This window comes from Lepidothrix coronata, unplaced genomic scaffold (assembly GCF_001604755.1).
Source record: "Lepidothrix coronata isolate B3197 unplaced genomic scaffold, Lepidothrix_coronata-1.0 Scaffold38, whole genome shotgun sequence".
Classification (NCBI taxonomy): Eukaryota; Metazoa; Chordata; class Aves; order Passeriformes; family Pipridae; genus Lepidothrix; species Lepidothrix coronata.
Genome location: NW_016690218.1, coordinates 6,093,359 through 6,111,247, shown reverse-complemented (window position 1 = coordinate 6,111,247; position 17,889 = coordinate 6,093,359). Strand labels below are relative to the sequence as shown.

Genomic DNA, 17,889 nt, shown 5'->3' with positions numbered 1-17,889 from the left:
ATTGCACGGTAATCACAGAATCTCCAGTTTTATTATCTTTTTTTTGTCACTGAGAAATGCTTGCTGTTTTGTTGTTCTGTTTTCATTTCCATCATGTTCCAAACCAGAAATGTATCACTGTCTAAAAAATATGTTGGCAGGTAATAAAGAAAGGCAGGTGAAAGGTCAAATCTCTTGCAAACTGGTGAAACACATAATTTAAATTTACATAGAAACCACATTATGTGACCAGAGATAAACAATGTGTGGGTTGTAGTGTAATTTATAAAATAAAGAATGTTGTCATTAAGGCTGCCTGGGACTGTAGCAGTCATGAATAAGACAAAATTTGCATTGACTTGCCTTTAGATGTGTGCTGGGTTTGGTTGAGATAAGGGCATTTGTTTGGATTTTCTCTGCTGTATGTAATACCTCTTCCACTTTTTCCCATTCTTGACAAAAACACGTGTACAAAACAAAAAATCCGCCCTGGGGGACACACCTACATAATGATTTTATCTTGCTAATAGTCCCCCAAATAGATCTTTCAATTTTCCCATCTACCACTTGCTTTGTATTTGCTCACAAAACAGCTCAGCATATTGCGAGCACTCAACGTACGTACAGAAAAGTGAGTAGAACGGTAAAGCAAGTGCTGGCACCATGCTTAGTTTTCTCAGACTTGTAACTTTAACTCTAAAAGGACTCTAAAGAGTCTGCTGCGGGATTCTTTCAAAGTCTTGTTCTGCCCCCATGCCTTGGTTGACAAGGATAGCTTCAGAGATGTTACCACCAGACTGGAAGTGGCAGGAGGGACGCAGGGACTGTAACAGAAGTTGCGATCTTTGTCTCACGGAAGACAGGAACTCAGATCATATCCCCATCTATAAACACATGGCTTGAGGCTGAGCAGCCTCAGTAGCTCTGGAAGTTGAATCTTCACCCCCTTTTTGGAGTGCTTTCATTGTGTAAGTCAATGAGGCCATGGCAGCTGGAAGAGGTCTGCCTTCAGCCCCAGTGTTCCTGTCACCTGGACAAGATAGAACCTTGAACACATGGTTACACATTTGAATGAGATTGTATCTGGCTATTACAATACCAGTGCTGCCCAAACTGCTTCTGGCCAACTCTCCAGTAGAAAGGCAAGAAGATCAGCAGGGTCCATCTGTAGTGTGCGCTTTGCTGGCTGAGCCAAGTCAAACTTGCAGATTGAGGGAGGTGATTCTGCCCCTCTAGTCCAGTCTTGTGAGACTCCATTTGGAGTACTGCATCCAGCTCTGGGGCCCTCAACACAAGAAAGACATTGGCCTATTGGAGAGAGTCCAGAGGAGGCCACCAAATTGATTAGAGGGATGGAGCACCTCTCCTATGAGGAAAGGCTAAAAGAGTCGGGATTTTTCAGTCTGGAAAAGAGAAGATTTTGGAATCACCTAATTGTGACCTTCCAGTACCTGAAGGGAAACTACAAGGAAGATGGAGAGAGGCTTTTTACAAGGGCATGTAGTGACAGGACAAGGGGGAAGGGCTTCAAACTGAAAGAGCAGGTTTAGATTAGATATTAGGAAGAAATTCTTTTCTGTGAGGATGGTGAGACACTGAAACAGGTTGCCCAGAGAAGTGGTAGATGCCTTATTCCTGGAAGTGTTTGAGACCAGGCTGAATAGAACTCTGAACAACCTGGTCTAGTGGAAGTGTCCCTGCCCATGGCAGGACAGTTGGATCTTTAAGATCCCTTCCAACCCAGGCCATTCTATGATTCTATGAAATACTTAAATGATATCTACTCCTAACTCATCTAGGAAAGGGTTTCTAAACTTTTCTTGAGACCTTTTGTAGAATGATGTGGTGCTTCAGATAAGACAATGACTAAATGACTACTTTCAAATGTTATTGTAAATATTGCAAGGAATTTTGAAGACCATTGGTCAAGAAGAGTATAAAAAACACAGTTGCATAAATAATCTGGTCTGGGATTGAAATGGAAAGATGTATATACAGCAATAACACGATGAAAAATGATAGGTATCATCATATTTTTGCTTTAATTTGGAAAACCCTTGAAAAGAATAAACTGTAGGAGAGTGAAAGTAAAGTCCTATTAATGTATGAGTCATTGCTGCTTGGATTTGATGACCTCTGGAATGTCATTTCCTATAGACAGAACTGTTGCAAGAAAATGGCAGAGAAGGGCCTCGCTGAAGAGCTCTGCTGACATAGCTCAGCCCCATTGTAGTCTGTATTTCAGATTAAGAGCTGTCGGCAAACAGTAAGACAAGACACTCAGGAGATGCTGCATGCTATTGTTTCCCTTGTTCTTTGTATGTGCTGCTTGGAGTTGAGTCGTTTTTGAGACTGTGACAATTGCTACTTAACCAGACAGCTATGGCTTTACGATGGTTCTGTGAGTTACTGAGAAATGGCCAGCTCTTAGCCACTGCAATAAACGCTAAAGTGTATGATACAAAAGTAAAGTTAAATGCAAATCTCAATTGAAATCAATACTGAAACTCAGCAAAACCAGTGTTTCACTGTAGATATTTAATCAGACAGTTTATCTTTGTCGTTGCCTGGGTGCTGCAAATGAACTGTGCTGCCATTTGCCTGTACTACAATTGTTCTGGGAATCTCTTATTTAGCTACTAGAGCTGCTGCTTGGTTTTCTTGCTATACAAATACAACCTAATATTAAAAAATCCAAAAGAAGCTGATCTATAACTTGTGCCTTTTTACCAAGAGTAATAGAAGAATAATTTAATGAACAAGGAATTGGTAGCAATGGTATAATTCTAATGTTCTTAAAAAAAATACACAATATATATAAAAACTGCATTTCAAAAGCCTATCCTTCATGTAGATAAGAAGTAAAATCCTCAGAGACAAGAAACCATATGTTACTGATCTTGCAAAATGCACATTTCTTGTCATTTTTATGCTTCATTCCATTAATCTTGTCTTCATACAGCCTGTAAGGAGGCTGGGATACTTATATTCAAGAACTTATTTCAGGTTTCTGTTCACTTGAGATAAGTATCCAGCAGAAGGGGACATCACCATGAAAAGCTCACTTGGACTGCTATTCTGTGGAAAAAAAGAAGACACGCAGATGAGGAATGAAGTTTTGTTCAGAAGTTTTCTGTAAGTCACAGGTGCTGTTGTTTCCATAGAAGACTGCACCTGTGCAACATCTTCACAAGTGCAAAGCCATGGAGTAGGGTGGCTTAAAAGATCAAATTTAAAAATGGTGGATGTAAAATATCTTTCAGCAGAGATATAATGACAGGAGAGAAGAATGCTTCTATATCCAGGAAACACGCTTATCAACAGGCTTTGGTAAAGTATTTGGAATTCCTAGTAAACCATAAAAACCCTACCAGAAATCCTGTTTTTAGCTGTGAGTTGAGAACAACTTCTTCACAAAACCCTCAAGTATATTTAAAGGACTAGAGAGATAGGACTGTAAAGGGACAGTTGTAGCAGAACTGTGGATGCCTCCAGCTGTCTGACTTGAGGGTGTGCTGTAAAGCAGTCTTTGTGACAGATCTCTAGGTGAAAAATAATCAGCTCTTAAGCAGAGGGTCATTCCTTGCACAGGTTGGCAGTTCTCAGAGTTAAAAATGGGGGAAAGTCTACTGTCTTCTCTACTCAGCTCCCAGATGTCCTTTCAAAACACTCCAGCTAGGTAGGCATTTGTCTGGCAACATCTCTTTTGGCTTCTCAAAAATATATTCACTGCTCTATTGGGCACTGTGCACTTTTAATTTTAAGCTAACATTAAAATGTGCATCACAGCTCTGTTTCCCATAATCTGTGGGAAAAAATGATGGGGTGGGAACTTTGCTTTTAGTGAGTTTATTCAACGTTGCAGAGTGCCTTACCCATGTACAGTTTTTCTGCATGGATGTAATTCATACCCTGTACTTTAGCTATGGGTGTCTATTTGCATCACTACAGAGATAGCATGTAGGGATGTATGACACTCATGAAAGACTGATTGATGCTCTCATCCTGGTTGATGGCAGACAGAACAAGACAGCAGGAATGCACATCTACCATAGAGGGAACAAGGCTATATTTCTATTCTTTGCTACCATGAGTTGGAAATGGTGAGAAATTTTTTTGAGGTGTATTAAAATGTCTTTGATGACAGAAGCCAGTTCTTCAAGAAAAAAAATTTGCTCACAGGAAAGCACCAGTCCAACTGAAACTTCACATGAGAACGTGCATTTCAGCTCCATGTGAACATAATAGTGCAACGACTTGATACTACCAGGCTAGTTAAGGTGCTGGATCAAGCAGATTAATAGTGTCTCTTGACTACTCAATATTCCAGGTGAGGGTCCTGACCTGCAGTGTCATTGCTTTTGTGGGATGTGTGAGGATCTTTTAATTCTTAACAACAAAACCAAAATATTATTTAAAAAATTTTATTCTCACAATATGTGGAAGAGGGCATTCATATGTGTGGGAAATCCATCTTCTAACTACCTGACTACCTGTGCAGTCAGTGCACACCCTTCCCTCCTAGTTTAGCTTCAGCAGTTGCCTTCTTTTTCATTGCCTCCTCCTCAGCATAAAGGTTATATCAGCCCCTGATGCCCTTTGATGAAACTAGGAAAGGGTATTATTTATCCAAAATAAGAAGAAAAACTCATAACAGCAGAGAAAATGGAGACAGAAAAATCCTGGAAAGAAAACATTTAGATAACCCAACAACTCCCAGTCAGCCCATGCCTGCTCTTCTGTTGCATTTTCCTGGCTCTATCCACAAACATATATTTTGTTCCCTGTGACTGCCCCAGAAAGGGTTGTCCTCCTATTCACTGTGACATTTTTTTCTATTTCACATGGGAACAAGCACAGCCTCTTCTGCAATTTCCAAACACGTTCTATAAACAGTATTATATTATAGGGGAAAGTAACCTTGCTAACATATGCAAATATCAGAGAAGAATGAGAGGATTAGATTAGAAAGGGTAAAAGAGGGTCAGTAATATGAAGAAGTAGAAAAATCAGAAAAGGGGTGTTCCTACTTCTTTTTAAATCTGTCTTTAAATTATTTACCTGGTGCTTCGACAGCTCACAATTTAATTTTTTTCATTCATTTTAATATTTAATCACAGTTTTTAATTATACTAGTAACTTGGGGCTAGTTCTTAACTCAGCAATAGCTTCATCTTCTATTAATAAATGGCACATATCCTTGGCTTTGACACTTGCTGTGAGTGTTTTGGCTTTGGTAGAACATGCAGTCCAGGACAACATTATTGCATCTTAAGTCTCAAATCTTCTGTTTCACCCCGATGATGATAATTTAGCATAAAAATGTTCGATCTTCACTGTGGTTCTTAATGTTACTATTGCTAAAATTACAGGAGATCAGAGAACAAGTACTTAAACAAAAATCTTATTACAAAAGACATTTTTCCAAATAGTTTTTCTTCTCCTAGGTCTGGAGAAGAGACAGTCTAGTACCTGAGAACTGTGGGTTGGAGGAATGTTACATCTCCATGTGTGGTTGACAGGGTTTGGGATGAAGGCCTTAGGTGTTGTTTTTTTTTTTGAGCTGCACACCAAATGAACTCCCTTGGTGGGGTTACAGTGCTCGTGTGGCAGTGAGCTGCATTGCTTTGGAGGCTACTGGGGACTGTGAGCCAATGGGCATGACTTTGTCTGGGATGCAGAGGCCATCCAGCCCAAATCCACAAGGGAACAGTAAAAGATCTGGGACATGCTGAGCTATCTACTCTCCTACTCTCTGAAGCCTATGTGGCGCTATGTAAAGACTAGAGAATGTGGTTTATGGGTTCAGGAAAGTTGACCATCTTTCTGCTGAGACTTTGAGACCAAACTCCTGTTTTTGCAGGCACCATGTCAGATGAATCTCTTTTATAAACTGGCCACCCTCTATTTTACAATGTTAAGTTTTTGTTCTCATCTTCCTTATTGGGAGATTGCTGCAGAAGTTGGCTCTTGTGTTTTTTATGACTTCCAGCCAAAATTTATTCGTGGAACAGTTCTGGTTTTTTTGCCAACATGGTTCCTTAGCTCAAAAAAGACTCTTTGATTGATCTACACGCAGCAATCAGATGTCTTCTCAGCCTTCATTTTGCCAGACTAAGTGAGCTGAGCTCTTCCAATTTCCTCAGACATAATTCATCTAGAAGTCTTTACTGTTCCTCTTTGGATTAATTTTTGTGGGTCGCCGGTGACTAGAACTGAGTGTACTTTTCCCACTGACAGTTCACCAGGGCTCATGAGCTGGCATGCATCACTCTGATAGTACTTGGTGGCCAAACCCCACCTCCTATGTATTGTTGATACTAGAAAAATAATCAGTATAAATAAAATGATGGATTTAACAGGACTTCTAATAAATCTGGTTTAAACACAGTAGAGGGGTGGAGCTTATTGTATTCACACAGTGGTAACACAGGATCGAGAACCAGCACGCAGTGGCCCACATGGGTAGTGCTATTTGTTGGTGCATCTGAAAGGATCAGTACTGCAAATGTGTGATGTTTGGTGGCTTTCTGCGCTGGCCACTTTGGGTTCTGCTTTCTGCTCTGGCCACTTTGGGTTCTGTTCATAACATGCTGACTTTCCCCATTCACTTATTGGAGACTTACTGCTCATAAGAATTTCTTTCTTGTCACCTGTGGCCACAAAGCCACAAAGCTTATCTTAGACTCATGTTGAAGCAAGGGTTTAAGCATAAGTGGATCCTGAATAGTCTTAGACAGAAGTGTAACATTTCCCATGGGATATATTGCTTCGAACCAGAACAGATCAACAATAAGAGGAAGAGGAGAAGTGTCAGCTTCCATCTCTCACAAGTTTTGCAGTTACATACCCTCAATATATATTTGTTAGTTTATCTGTTAACCATTAGAAAGACTCATCATGGTTACAAGATCCAACCCAGGCTCTTGCATTAATTACCGCTAAGAGCACTCTATGGTATCTGAAAAAGAAACAGGAAAAGAAACATGCATTCAGTTTCAGAATTCATGTAAAAGGAAACGTGAAGGATGAAGGACCTGGAATAGCAAACAGTTAAAGACTACAGCTGTTGTGTCTGGGATTCTCACAAAATGCATCAGGTGGAGGGATTGAAGGAGTATTTTGTCCCTTCAGAAAGAAAAGGTTCTAAAGAGCAAGGAGGGCAAACGCTAGCTACTCTTTTTTTTTCATTAACCTCAGGCCAGAAGCAGTGGATGTTATTTAATAACCCACAATTAGAGACAAGCAGTATAATTACCAGTTCCTACTAAAAAAAAAAAAAGAGAGTCACACTCCTTGTAAGAATGAAATTATAAGAGGATTAATTGCAAGTGAAATACCCAAAAGAGAAATTTATTTAACATTGTAAAAAAAGAACATGATTTTTGCTGTTTATGGGACCCTAATTTTGACATCAGACTGCAGTAGAGAGACCAAAACTGAGAGAGAAACATCATAGGAGATTCTGACTTACATTTAGAAGCAGCTGTGTTAGTGGGCCAGGTGGGAGAACACTTTTGGATGAGAATGCAAGTTTTAGAAAGAAAAGATGTGATGGTGCAGTAGACTGGACTGAGAAACAAGTCTCAGTAAAAAAAAAAAAAAGACAAAAAAACCTTCAACAATTCAATTCTCACATGGAGTGAATTTACAAGAAGTAATGTGAAAGTGAAATGTCTGGCCTTTGATAGAGTACTACTATTTTATCAAGAAACAAAGTTACCTGTGGAAAGCTGGAGCTAAAAGGAAATTAAGTATAAGTATTCTGCACAGTGGTTTTTCTGTGGAAATTGCTCAGATAGAGCAATTTCAGATGACTGAAATACATCCTTGAACATGAATGGTATTGTTGCTTATAAATTGAATATTGATACCAAACCTTAAGTCAATTTAAACACAAAGAAGCCCAGGTTGTGCAGTGACAGAGTCAGTTCCATAATAGCTGTATACAAATGAAATGTAATTGCAAAGCAGTCTCTTGAAAAAATAGAGTTTTACTTATTATTGAGGGAGAGAGAAGAAGGAAATGCGTGTGGTACTTCTCGCAGAGAGACTGTATAAGCTAGAAGGCCAGAAGCTCTTGGAGATAGAAAGAAAAACAGATTAAAAAACTTCAAACTAAATTAAGATACAGACAGCAAAGGAAAAATTAGGAGGGAAATTTCACAAGAAAAAAAGGAAGGAAATTAAAATAGTCATTACAGTTGTAAGAGAACACTGAGGAAAACATAGAACAAAAATCACAAGTATTTAAACACATGCATGATGAAAGAAACTTTCTGTCCATGATCATGACATCCATTATATGTTTTGGGGATTTTAGAAACAAATGTCCATTACAAAGGGAAAAAATGGCCCAGTTCTCTCAGCACACATTTACAACACAAAGAGCTAAACCACAGCCTGTTAAAAATTTATTGTCCACAGGGAACTCCTTATATAATGTTCTCAAGTCACTGTTTTTCTAGATCCCTTTGATAAAAATGGACATAATAGCACTTTTTCACCTCAAAGAATTAATGAAATAGCTAACACTTCACAACGTATAACATATATATGCTATTGCAATGAGGCCGGTACACACATCTTACCTAGCTAAACTTGCTAGTCTGTACTAGACAGAAAACTTATGGTAAGGATTAAAGGAATAAGTCAGTTTGAACAACTGGCATGTCCTACATTCTAAATTAACATGTGACTGTGTTTTGTCTTGTTTCATACACTGATTTTGAACATAATGGGTAAGTGGTTTCCATCGTAGTCCCACTTTATCCAAACCCAAGTTGTGTACACTTTTTTCCAAGTACATTTTTTCTAGTGTTTGCCTTTCGTGCTTTCCTGCAGTTAATATTTTCTGAGAGCTGTGCTCTGCTGAACACCCATGGAAACTTCTTAAGTGGGTAGGCTACTTCTGTGTCATGGTATGTGGGAGTCCTTCCCATTTCCCTGGGCTCAGAAGCAGATGCAGGCTGTCACTGCTGTACTGCGGCTGGACGCAGGTGTGCATCAATCCCTTGTCCTTGCACCTCTCAGACTCAGGTCTCATGCCAAGGAAAACTTAAGCCCAGAGCCTGAGCATGAGCCATGGCTTGTTGTAGCTGGGCGTTGGTCTGAACGCTCTGTGGAGCAGGACCCTGGGGCGTGCCAAGGCATGCATGGGAACATGAATATAGACACAGCCATAGATAACGTGAGAACTGAATGCCGTAACTTTTTAGGCTTCCTTTGAAGTCGATGAGAATTTGCCTGAATAAAGTATATATAAATGTATTCCATTTTGGCCTGTTAGGACACGGGTGCCAATAGAAAATGCTCTATTGCTGAAATCATAAGCAGCTAGCTAACTATTTGGGGCTTAAGAATGCTCCACCCAATGGCTTGTTGGTTAAAGCATTCACAAGGACGTAAAAGATGTAGCCTAGATATCCTCTGCTGTTGACTGAGTGGACGTCTCAGCTACTGACTTGCACCAAGTGGTGCCTTTATTCTCTCCCTTTCCTTCTTTTCTTCCCACTTTTACTCTGTCCTTGTCAAGTACTTTAAAAAGCCCACCGAAACAACATATGGAATCTGAAGTGCGGACAGTTCCTCCCTTGAGGGATTTAAATCCTAGAACTTGTCAGGGTTTAGTACACTTCCTTTTCTTAGTGTTGCTCAGTGCCTAGCTGATAGCAGTTCCAGGAGACCACTATGAGTTCCTCTTGTTCCTTTCATGACTTGCCCCATACAGGGAACTCAGACTCTAACTTTGATCTGCATCTGCTGTGCTTGGTCTTGTTTATCTCACAAGAGATAATGACCAAAGCTTGATTGACTTTATTTAGCAGTGTAAATAAAATGCATTGCATCAGTACACAGTACCTGATAAGATGTGAATCTGGACTGGAAGAAGGACACCCTTGTCCTCTCTTATTGGAATCAGCTGGACCATGTAATTCCTTTCACAAGCTGATGAACCTCCAGTCTCCAGCTTGACATTATACATTCTGTAGCATCAAGAAAATATGGGTCTAAGGAACATAAAGTTACAGACTTTGCTACTGCAGCATCTGGTATGTCAGTATGTCTGTAGTAAGCAGCCTGAGGAACACTTATGGTGACACAAGGAGTCCCATGCTGCGGGTCAGGAAGTCACACATTTCCATGTCAGTAGTCTCTTCAGCTAGGTGATAGCTCTATCTTTTTTTTTTTTTTTGCATTACAGGACTGTATAAACAAGTTCATTAAACTATTGATATTTATTCATTATTATAAGCTCCCTATGATATGCTAATATTTTTTAATACTGATATATATTTTTAGCCTATAGCTAGAGTGTAAATGCAGTATATGTAGAAAATACAGATGCCTTGTATGTGCAAGTAGTGTATTGAAGGATGCATTTCTGTTAGTTCATCAGTAATTGTTACATACAGCTTTAATATTATTTACTTTAAGAGAAACATGGCTGGGTGTGATACTTTAAATATAAATTGTGTTTTTCCATATATAACTTGCTGTTAAATATTCTACACAGCAGCTACTATGCTTAAGTTCTTCCCTGAGTGGGCATTTTGAATGGCTAGCAATTCAGCAGTTACTGACAGGTTGCTTTCTTGTCTGAAAATAGGGGAACGTGTGGATCCTTGTACACAGCAGGTAGTCAAGTATTAATGAAAGTGACTGATGATAAAAAGCTTGCTTTCTACTCTCCTGTCATCAACAACCTATTGGTATCAAGAGAACACTGGGATAGAAATTAATCTTCCTTGAGTTATTCTAAACAGTCAACTGATAGGAGATTTCTTTGATCTCATTCAGTTTAAATTGATTAATTCTGTTAATTACTCTGTTTGAACTGAGTTAGCAGGAATTTTCTGCGTGTTGCAGCAACCTTGATGGTTTGTCTTCTTGCATGCCAAACAAATAAACTTGGTAAAGAATTTGAAGGGAGATGATGTCAGTGTAATGTTTGCTGACTAAGACTGATGATGACTATCAGTGATAAATATCTGTTGAAATGATCAGATGTAATTTGTTTCTGTGCTTGGGATTTTTCATTGAAACTGTCATTGGTTAAAATACATAAACAGTCCTTGAAGCACAAACTCATGTCTTCCTCTGCCAAGAATATACATAATCACTAAGCTAGGAACATTTTCTCTCCTTCTCCCTCTGTCCTTTCCCCACCTCACGAATTCTGAATTCTACAGGAAGAACTGGAATTACATTAGAGTTCTTTAATGCCTGCTGGGTCATGGGAGCGTCAGAAATGTAGGGAGGTCCCTCAGGTTTTAGGCCATCTCCTTATTTCTTGATGCCTGCTGAGAAAGTTCCAATTAATAGTGTGGGATTAATCTCCTACCTGGTCTGGTTTTTTTCCAGTTAGCAGACTGAATCCTACAAACTAGAGGAGATACTTAGGGTCCTTGGGACTGTACAAATAGACTGATATACACTGAAGGATTTGCTGCATATTGAGGACATGGCTGCTTAAGGTTTGTCAGGCATCCTGTCTTTGCTCTGTCTAGCTTTCAATCAAAACCAAAATTAATTTATTATGCTAAAATTTTAATATTAAAAAAAAAGCAGTGGATATTTCTGGAGAGAGGCATGAGAAATGAAATAATAAGACGTATTGCAGCCACATCTTATTGTAGTTAGTCTTCAAGGTGATTTGACTTTCCAATGTAGCTAGTAGGCACTTAAAGCCAAAATAATTTCCAAAATAATTGCCACAGCCCTCCGGTGCTGGGATCCAGTTCTCTGTCTGACAGAGGTTAGTCTCTGTTCTATAAAGATTCCTTTGGAATGCCCTTCTGTGACACTGTAGCTCAGCTGGAAGTCAGCAGCTAACTGACTGAAGAAACCCTTTATGCAATAGGAAGGCAAAACATAATGACAAGCTCAGTACTTGCTCTGGGGGTAAACAGGTAATTTACCTGTTTTCAGTAAAATTCTTTCTGCTGATGGCAAGGGAAGTTAAACTTGCTAAGCACCCATGTGAGTATATTACTATTTATAACACTCAAGTGTAAAATCTATTTTGCACAAATATGTATGTGAGAACAACGAATACAGCTCAGTAATATTTCCTAGCGATCAGATAAAATTACAGGACAGTGCAGTCCTGTAATGTGTTAGTCCAGTAATGTGTTAGGATCAGTGATCTCAAAGTGTGGCTTGCTTGAACTGGGGCAGTCCCAGTGAAAGGCTCTCCCCAGGAAGGTTAAAGATGTGGATTTAAATGCCTTTATGCAGAAGAAATAATTAGAGTCCTTTTTCCCTTATCCTGAGAGAGTCTTCCAATCATTGCACCATTATGTAAAATCTGGTGGAGGCTTTTCTTCTATTTAGGTTTTAAAAGAAAGTGGTAACCATCTCTACCTTTTGCATAAAGTTTTTTCTGCTATCCTTCCAGAAAAGCCAAATAAACTCCCCTTAGGAGAAAGGTAAGGAAGTCTTATTTTCTGGATTAATTGGGCATAAGAATGTCATTAATGTTGAGCAGCGTGATGGGAAGAATGTTTCTGTCCAGAAGCAGAAAGCTTGTTAAAGAACACCAGTGGTGAAAACTAAGCCACATAGAAATGAAAATAAATAGCCTTTTTGGGGTCAATATTTTGCATATAGACACCTCTGTCCAGGTCAAATACCATATCTGTCCCCTGTACAATGATATATAAAAACCCAAAGTAGCTGACAAAGAAGTAACTCCAGAACTGGAGGCAACACATATATGCCATGGAAGTACCATATTTGAGCCAGTTTGCCATGCTGAGAGGTCAGAGTTACCAGCTGGAGTGTGCTGCTGTGAAGACCATACCTGCCCTACCTTCAGAAGTTGGCAATATTTTTGTGTTAGGCTGCACAATCTTATGCATACAGCATCTTGCTCTGAATTCCCACACGACTCCTTGTGTGGGGTTCTGCTGTGATGTACAGGGATATCAAAAATCCTTCACATCCGGATTACATCCAGATTTGCTAGCAGGATGCAGGACCTACTCCCTGTGAGCTTGTAAGTTACGAATAAAGCATATTTTTCCCACAAATCTACTTTACTAGTTACAGCATTGTGATCAAAGTTGACTTTCCTAAATATTCTAGGCAATTTTTATGAGTAAGAAAAATCATCAGATCTTCCCTCTAAAATAAAGAAATTGCCAATGAGTCCCCAAGAATCTAGTGCAAATGTTCAGCCTGAGGCTTCCTTACTCACTGCTTTTGTTTTATTTCTTTCATTGAGATACTCTTGCTGTATAAAGCCTTAGGTAAATTTTTTGAGTAGTAATCCCTTTAATATCCAAAGTCATTATTAGAGAGAACATGAAAAGCTAAGAAAGCAATAACTTCGGGAATTGGTTTCTTTATGGCTTTTCTATTAATTTTTTCCTGGCAATCATGCTCATTAATTTGATATACTCCCATCTTTAATAAAAAAAAAATCACAGAAAGTTTACATAAATTGTTATAGGGGGCTGCTTATACTATATCTGTTGCCAATATAAATAATTTAGAAAAATAATTATATTTATTAAAGAGTACCTTTTACACTAATGTAATGATTTCTTAATAATTTTCCTTTGCACAGTTATGTGATAGGGCAATTAATCTTTTTGGGCAGATTATTATAAAAATATTAAGCTGCTGAGAATTTTAGAAATAGAGCAACCTTCATGTCCAGGCTGCTAAAATGTCATGGAAATTTTATAATATTAATTTTAGCTCTTTTATGTGAAGGGGTCATACAAAATATCTTTCTCACCAGTCACAGCCCTAAGTGCTTTTGGTTCTACTTGGTGCTTGGGGTATTACGTCTGGGGTGTGTTTATATTTGCTGTGCAAAGAGAAAAATATGGGCCACTCTTGCCCTATATTTTGTACCTATAATTTCCTTGGAGCTGGAGACCAGCTTTTAACATTCCTTCTACCAACTGAAAATAAAACAGAAAACTGTACAAAACTGTGGCTCGATTTCCTTACATTCTTAACATCAGTGGCAGGACACAACTGGAAGACCTTATTTCTAGGAAAAATATAAAGATTAGCAGACACTTTAAAGTTGAAAAGATGAGTATGAACCTGTAGCCTGTTCTCCTCCCAACACAGTCCATAGCTGTCAGTCAAAGATTAAACCACCGACCCCTGAATGTCAAGATCTATACTTTAAAGAAAATAGAAGACAGTGTCTTCAAGGGTGGAAGTGCTGAGCAATGCCAATGCACGATGCATCTGAATGGAAGCAATATATGCTTCTTCTTTCTGTCAAGTACCTTATGAAAACTGGGCTCTGTTCACCCAGCTTCCTGCCTGCATGATGTTAGTGGCATCTTTATCACCACAGAAAGAACAAGCCTTAGAACAAACTATTAGGGAAAAAAAAAAAGACTAACAAATGCTATCTTTCTCTAAAAAATTTGTAGCATCCTTTCCAGACATATCCCTATGTAGCTGAACACGTAGAGATTGCCATAAAACAATCTCTGGTGTATATTTGAAAATAATTCATAGATTTCATTACACTTCCTCTTATGGCTGAAGCCAAGTAGAGTAAGTCTGGTGGTTTTAAAACATAGATGATACTTAATGTTCTCCTTTTTCATCTCCTCATTCGTATTCTTTATTTCTGCTAGCAAGTTCTTTCATTATCCCTGCATGATACTTCTTTAGTATTTCCTGGGCTATTTTCTCTTCTCTTGTCTTTGTCTGGTTTGTTTTGTTTCTTCCAAATCTTATTTGTGGATTACTCTAAAAGAAAAGTACTAATGTTATTTTAGGTGGTTTCCAGTGTCCTCTGTCTGTATTTGATTTTATTTACAGATTGTTGTGTCATACATCTATGTCACTAATTCCAGAGTTACCTAAGATGTGGATATAGTACTTTACAAATACAAAAATCAAATCTTCAGCTCCTCAAGATATAGTTTAAAAGTAAGCACCTGCTTAGTGACTCAAGGAAAACTGCCTTTAGAAACAGACATTTTTGTCAGGCCTGAGGTGTGCAGTCTTCTATGTATGTTTTTTTCTTTCAAAATAGTCCTTGTCTTTTTCCAGTCTGCAAAGACAACACAGAGATTAGGTTTCTATCTCATAAGTTATCCAGTAACACCATGAAGATCAGTTGCATGATTGGTACTAGTGGATGTGGACAGACAGATACTACCGTTTTCAGTCTCCTGTTTTGAAGAGACCCCAACTACAAAAAATTAAAAACCAACTACAAGCCAGCAATTTTGTAGAACATTTTGATGATTACAGAGAAGCATTTTGTAATCATCCCAAAGCACTACTAGCTGTCCCTCAAGGAGATCAGTAATTCAAAGTAAGAATAAGTTTTTCCTGTGCATAAATAATCCATAATAAAGTTGACATATGGCAATTCACATTTATCATTGATGAGAATGGCATTGACAGTTAGTTATAATTGTTGCTTCAAAGCTGTTCAAGCATAATAGATTTGTGAAAACAAATATGAAAAAACAGTGGCAGAACATGTGATAAATAAATCCCATTAGGTCCAGTAACACAACACAGGCAGGGAGGAAATCCACTGGGAGATTTGCAAGTCAGTAAAGAAAAATACACATTCACAATATTAATTACAACAGTGAATACTGTATGGGTTCTAAAATAACTCCCCACTTGCTGCAAGTGGAAAAATAGATAAGAATTACTAGTGAGGGAAAGAATTAGAACCTAATTAAAACTGACAACTGAGCTGTAAGAAAATAGATGGGCACATGTAAACATTTTTTCTAGTAATTGATGAGGTGAGAAACAATGGCTTTTCTGCTGAATAAATAATTTGTCACACTCATGGTAGACATAATATCTTGCTAGTGAGGTAAAACTCATTAGTACTCTGTAGTGCAGTTGACAAGCTGGGGGAAGGAATGCCATCCGGAGGGACCTTGACACACCTGAGAGGTGAACTGATGTGAACCTCAGGGAGTTCAACAAAGCAAAGTGCAAAGTCTACACCTGGGTCACAGCAATCCCAGGCACAGGTTGGGCGGCAAATTGATTTAGAACACCCCTGCACAGAAGGACTCAGGGATGATGGTTGGTGAAAAACTCAATATGAGCCAGCAGTGTGCGCTTACAGCCCAGAAAGCCAACAGAATTCTGGGCTGCAGCAAAAGGAGCATAGCTAGCAGGTCGAAGGAGGTGGCTCTCTACCTCTACTCTGCTCTTGTGAGACCCTGTCTGGAGTACTGCATACAGTTCTGGTGTCCCCAGCATAAGAAGGACATGGAACTGTTGGAGCAAGTCCAGATAAGGCCACAAAGTTGATTAGGGAACTGGAGCACCTTCCCTATGAAGACAGGCTGAGAAAGTTGAGGCTGTTCGGCCTGGAGAAGATTGCATGGAGATCTCACAGCAGCCTTCCAGTATCTGAAAGGGGCCTCCAGGGAAGCCAGAGAAGGACTCTTCATCAGGAACTGTAGTGGTAGGACAAGGAGTAATGGGTCCAAACTGAAAGAGGAGAATTTAGGTTAGATATTAGGAGAAAATTCTTTACTCTGAAGGTGGTTAGGCAGTCAAACAGGTTGGCCAGGGAGGCTGTGGATGACTCAGCCCTAGCAGTGTTCAAAGCAAGGTTGGATAAGGCCTTGCCCCTTCCAACCCTTAACATTCTATAATTCTATGATTCTGTGATACATACTCTGGTTGCACTGCATATGCTTAACTCATTTCATGATGTGAATTAAAAGTGATCACGTTTTTAAATAGGAGGACTACTTTAAGGCTTTCCCAGTTTCAGAGGCAGATGAGGGCTGAGTATCACTTTCCTGCAAGTATCTCCTGCATGTTGCCTTGTCTTTGCCCTCCTAGTGGGAGGGTGCGCTTTCAGCGTGGTCACTGTGAGCAGACCAGTGTTCTTACTGCCTGCAAAGAACATGGTCTATCTTCTTATTTGCACAAAAGAGAAGCAGGCTGTATGCCATTAGTTTCTCGTTTAGTTTAAATTCCCATAGCAGGATATTACTAATGGTTTAATGGCAGAATACAGTGATGCAGCATGGCCTTAATGTCATAATTATCCATAAAGAACTGACAGAGATCTTTTAATGTCTCCAAAGAAGTCAAGAGACAAGTAATTTGTTAAGTTCTGCTGAATAAGTAAAATAACCCTTAAAATTAACTTACTATACAAGTCCAGTAGTATTTCTGCTAAGCTTTCTTGTAATAAAACTTAGCAGTAGCAAAGGTTTATCCTTGACTCTAACTGGGTGTATAGTTTGACCAAATTCTGAAGAGAGGCAGAGGTTTCGTTCTTTCATATCATGAGGAAGAGGGGAGGATGCTGTGTTCACAGCAAGGCCCAAAGCCTGTAGCAATACATTGTTTGATCAAAGGTTCAGGTCCCCTGTGGCAAATTAAATGGGAGCCCATACAAAGAAGTTGCTGTTGAAGTCAGCAAGGCAAATGCCCTCACTGGAACCCTTGCCCTAACGGTCCTTTGGGAATGCAGAAATCCTTGGCAAGTAAGTAAGGATGAAGAAGGCTGGAATATGTGGTGCCTCCCATTATAAATCTGGTTAAAGGAGAAGAGCATTTACTGCTCAGAAAGGTGAAGGCTTAGCAGAAGCCTCTTGCTCTGGGTGTAAGGCAAGTGTTGTTTGTGGCCTTCCAGGGAGGGGATAACTCCTACAACTAGAAAGAGAAAGTGTTAGAGAAAGGTAAGAATACTTTTTACATATGATTTTTAAATTGGTCTTTCAAGGGCAATATTTTTCTGGAATAATTATTTCCTTGCAAGTGACCTCCTGTCCTGTCAAAGCTACGTTTAGATCATCTACAGCTGTTATTTCTATGAATACATGATTACTACGTTTATCATGTAACTTTGACTTCCTCTGCATGCTGCATGCCTGTCCCTCTTGGCTGAGCCTACTTTTAGCATTTCAAAGAGTTGAACAGCTT

The 17,889-nt window shown here is 39.1% G+C and overlaps 1 protein-coding gene across 5 annotated transcripts in view; it reads left to right on the top strand.

The window, feature by feature from the left end:
* The window catches only part of KCNK2 (potassium two pore domain channel subfamily K member 2), a 109,451-nt gene that overhangs the window by 10,561 nt on the left and 81,001 nt on the right, over positions 1-17,889 (top strand). The window contains exons 1-2 of one of the 5 annotated variants that reach the window (XM_017812969.1): positions 11,847-11,891; positions 12,316-12,410. The exons of 1 other annotated variant lie outside the window; for it this stretch is intronic. Coding sequence is in view for 1 of the 4 variants with exons in the window: in XM_017812964.1 (XP_017668453.1) it covers positions 11,928-11,961 (34 nt within the window). In the remaining 3 variants the exon portion in view is untranslated. Of the gene's footprint in view, positions 1-11,846; positions 11,962-12,315; positions 12,411-17,889 lie in introns of those variants that run through there. 3 more of the 5 variants (XM_017812968.1, XM_017812964.1, XM_017812970.1) reach the window with 3 other exon arrangements.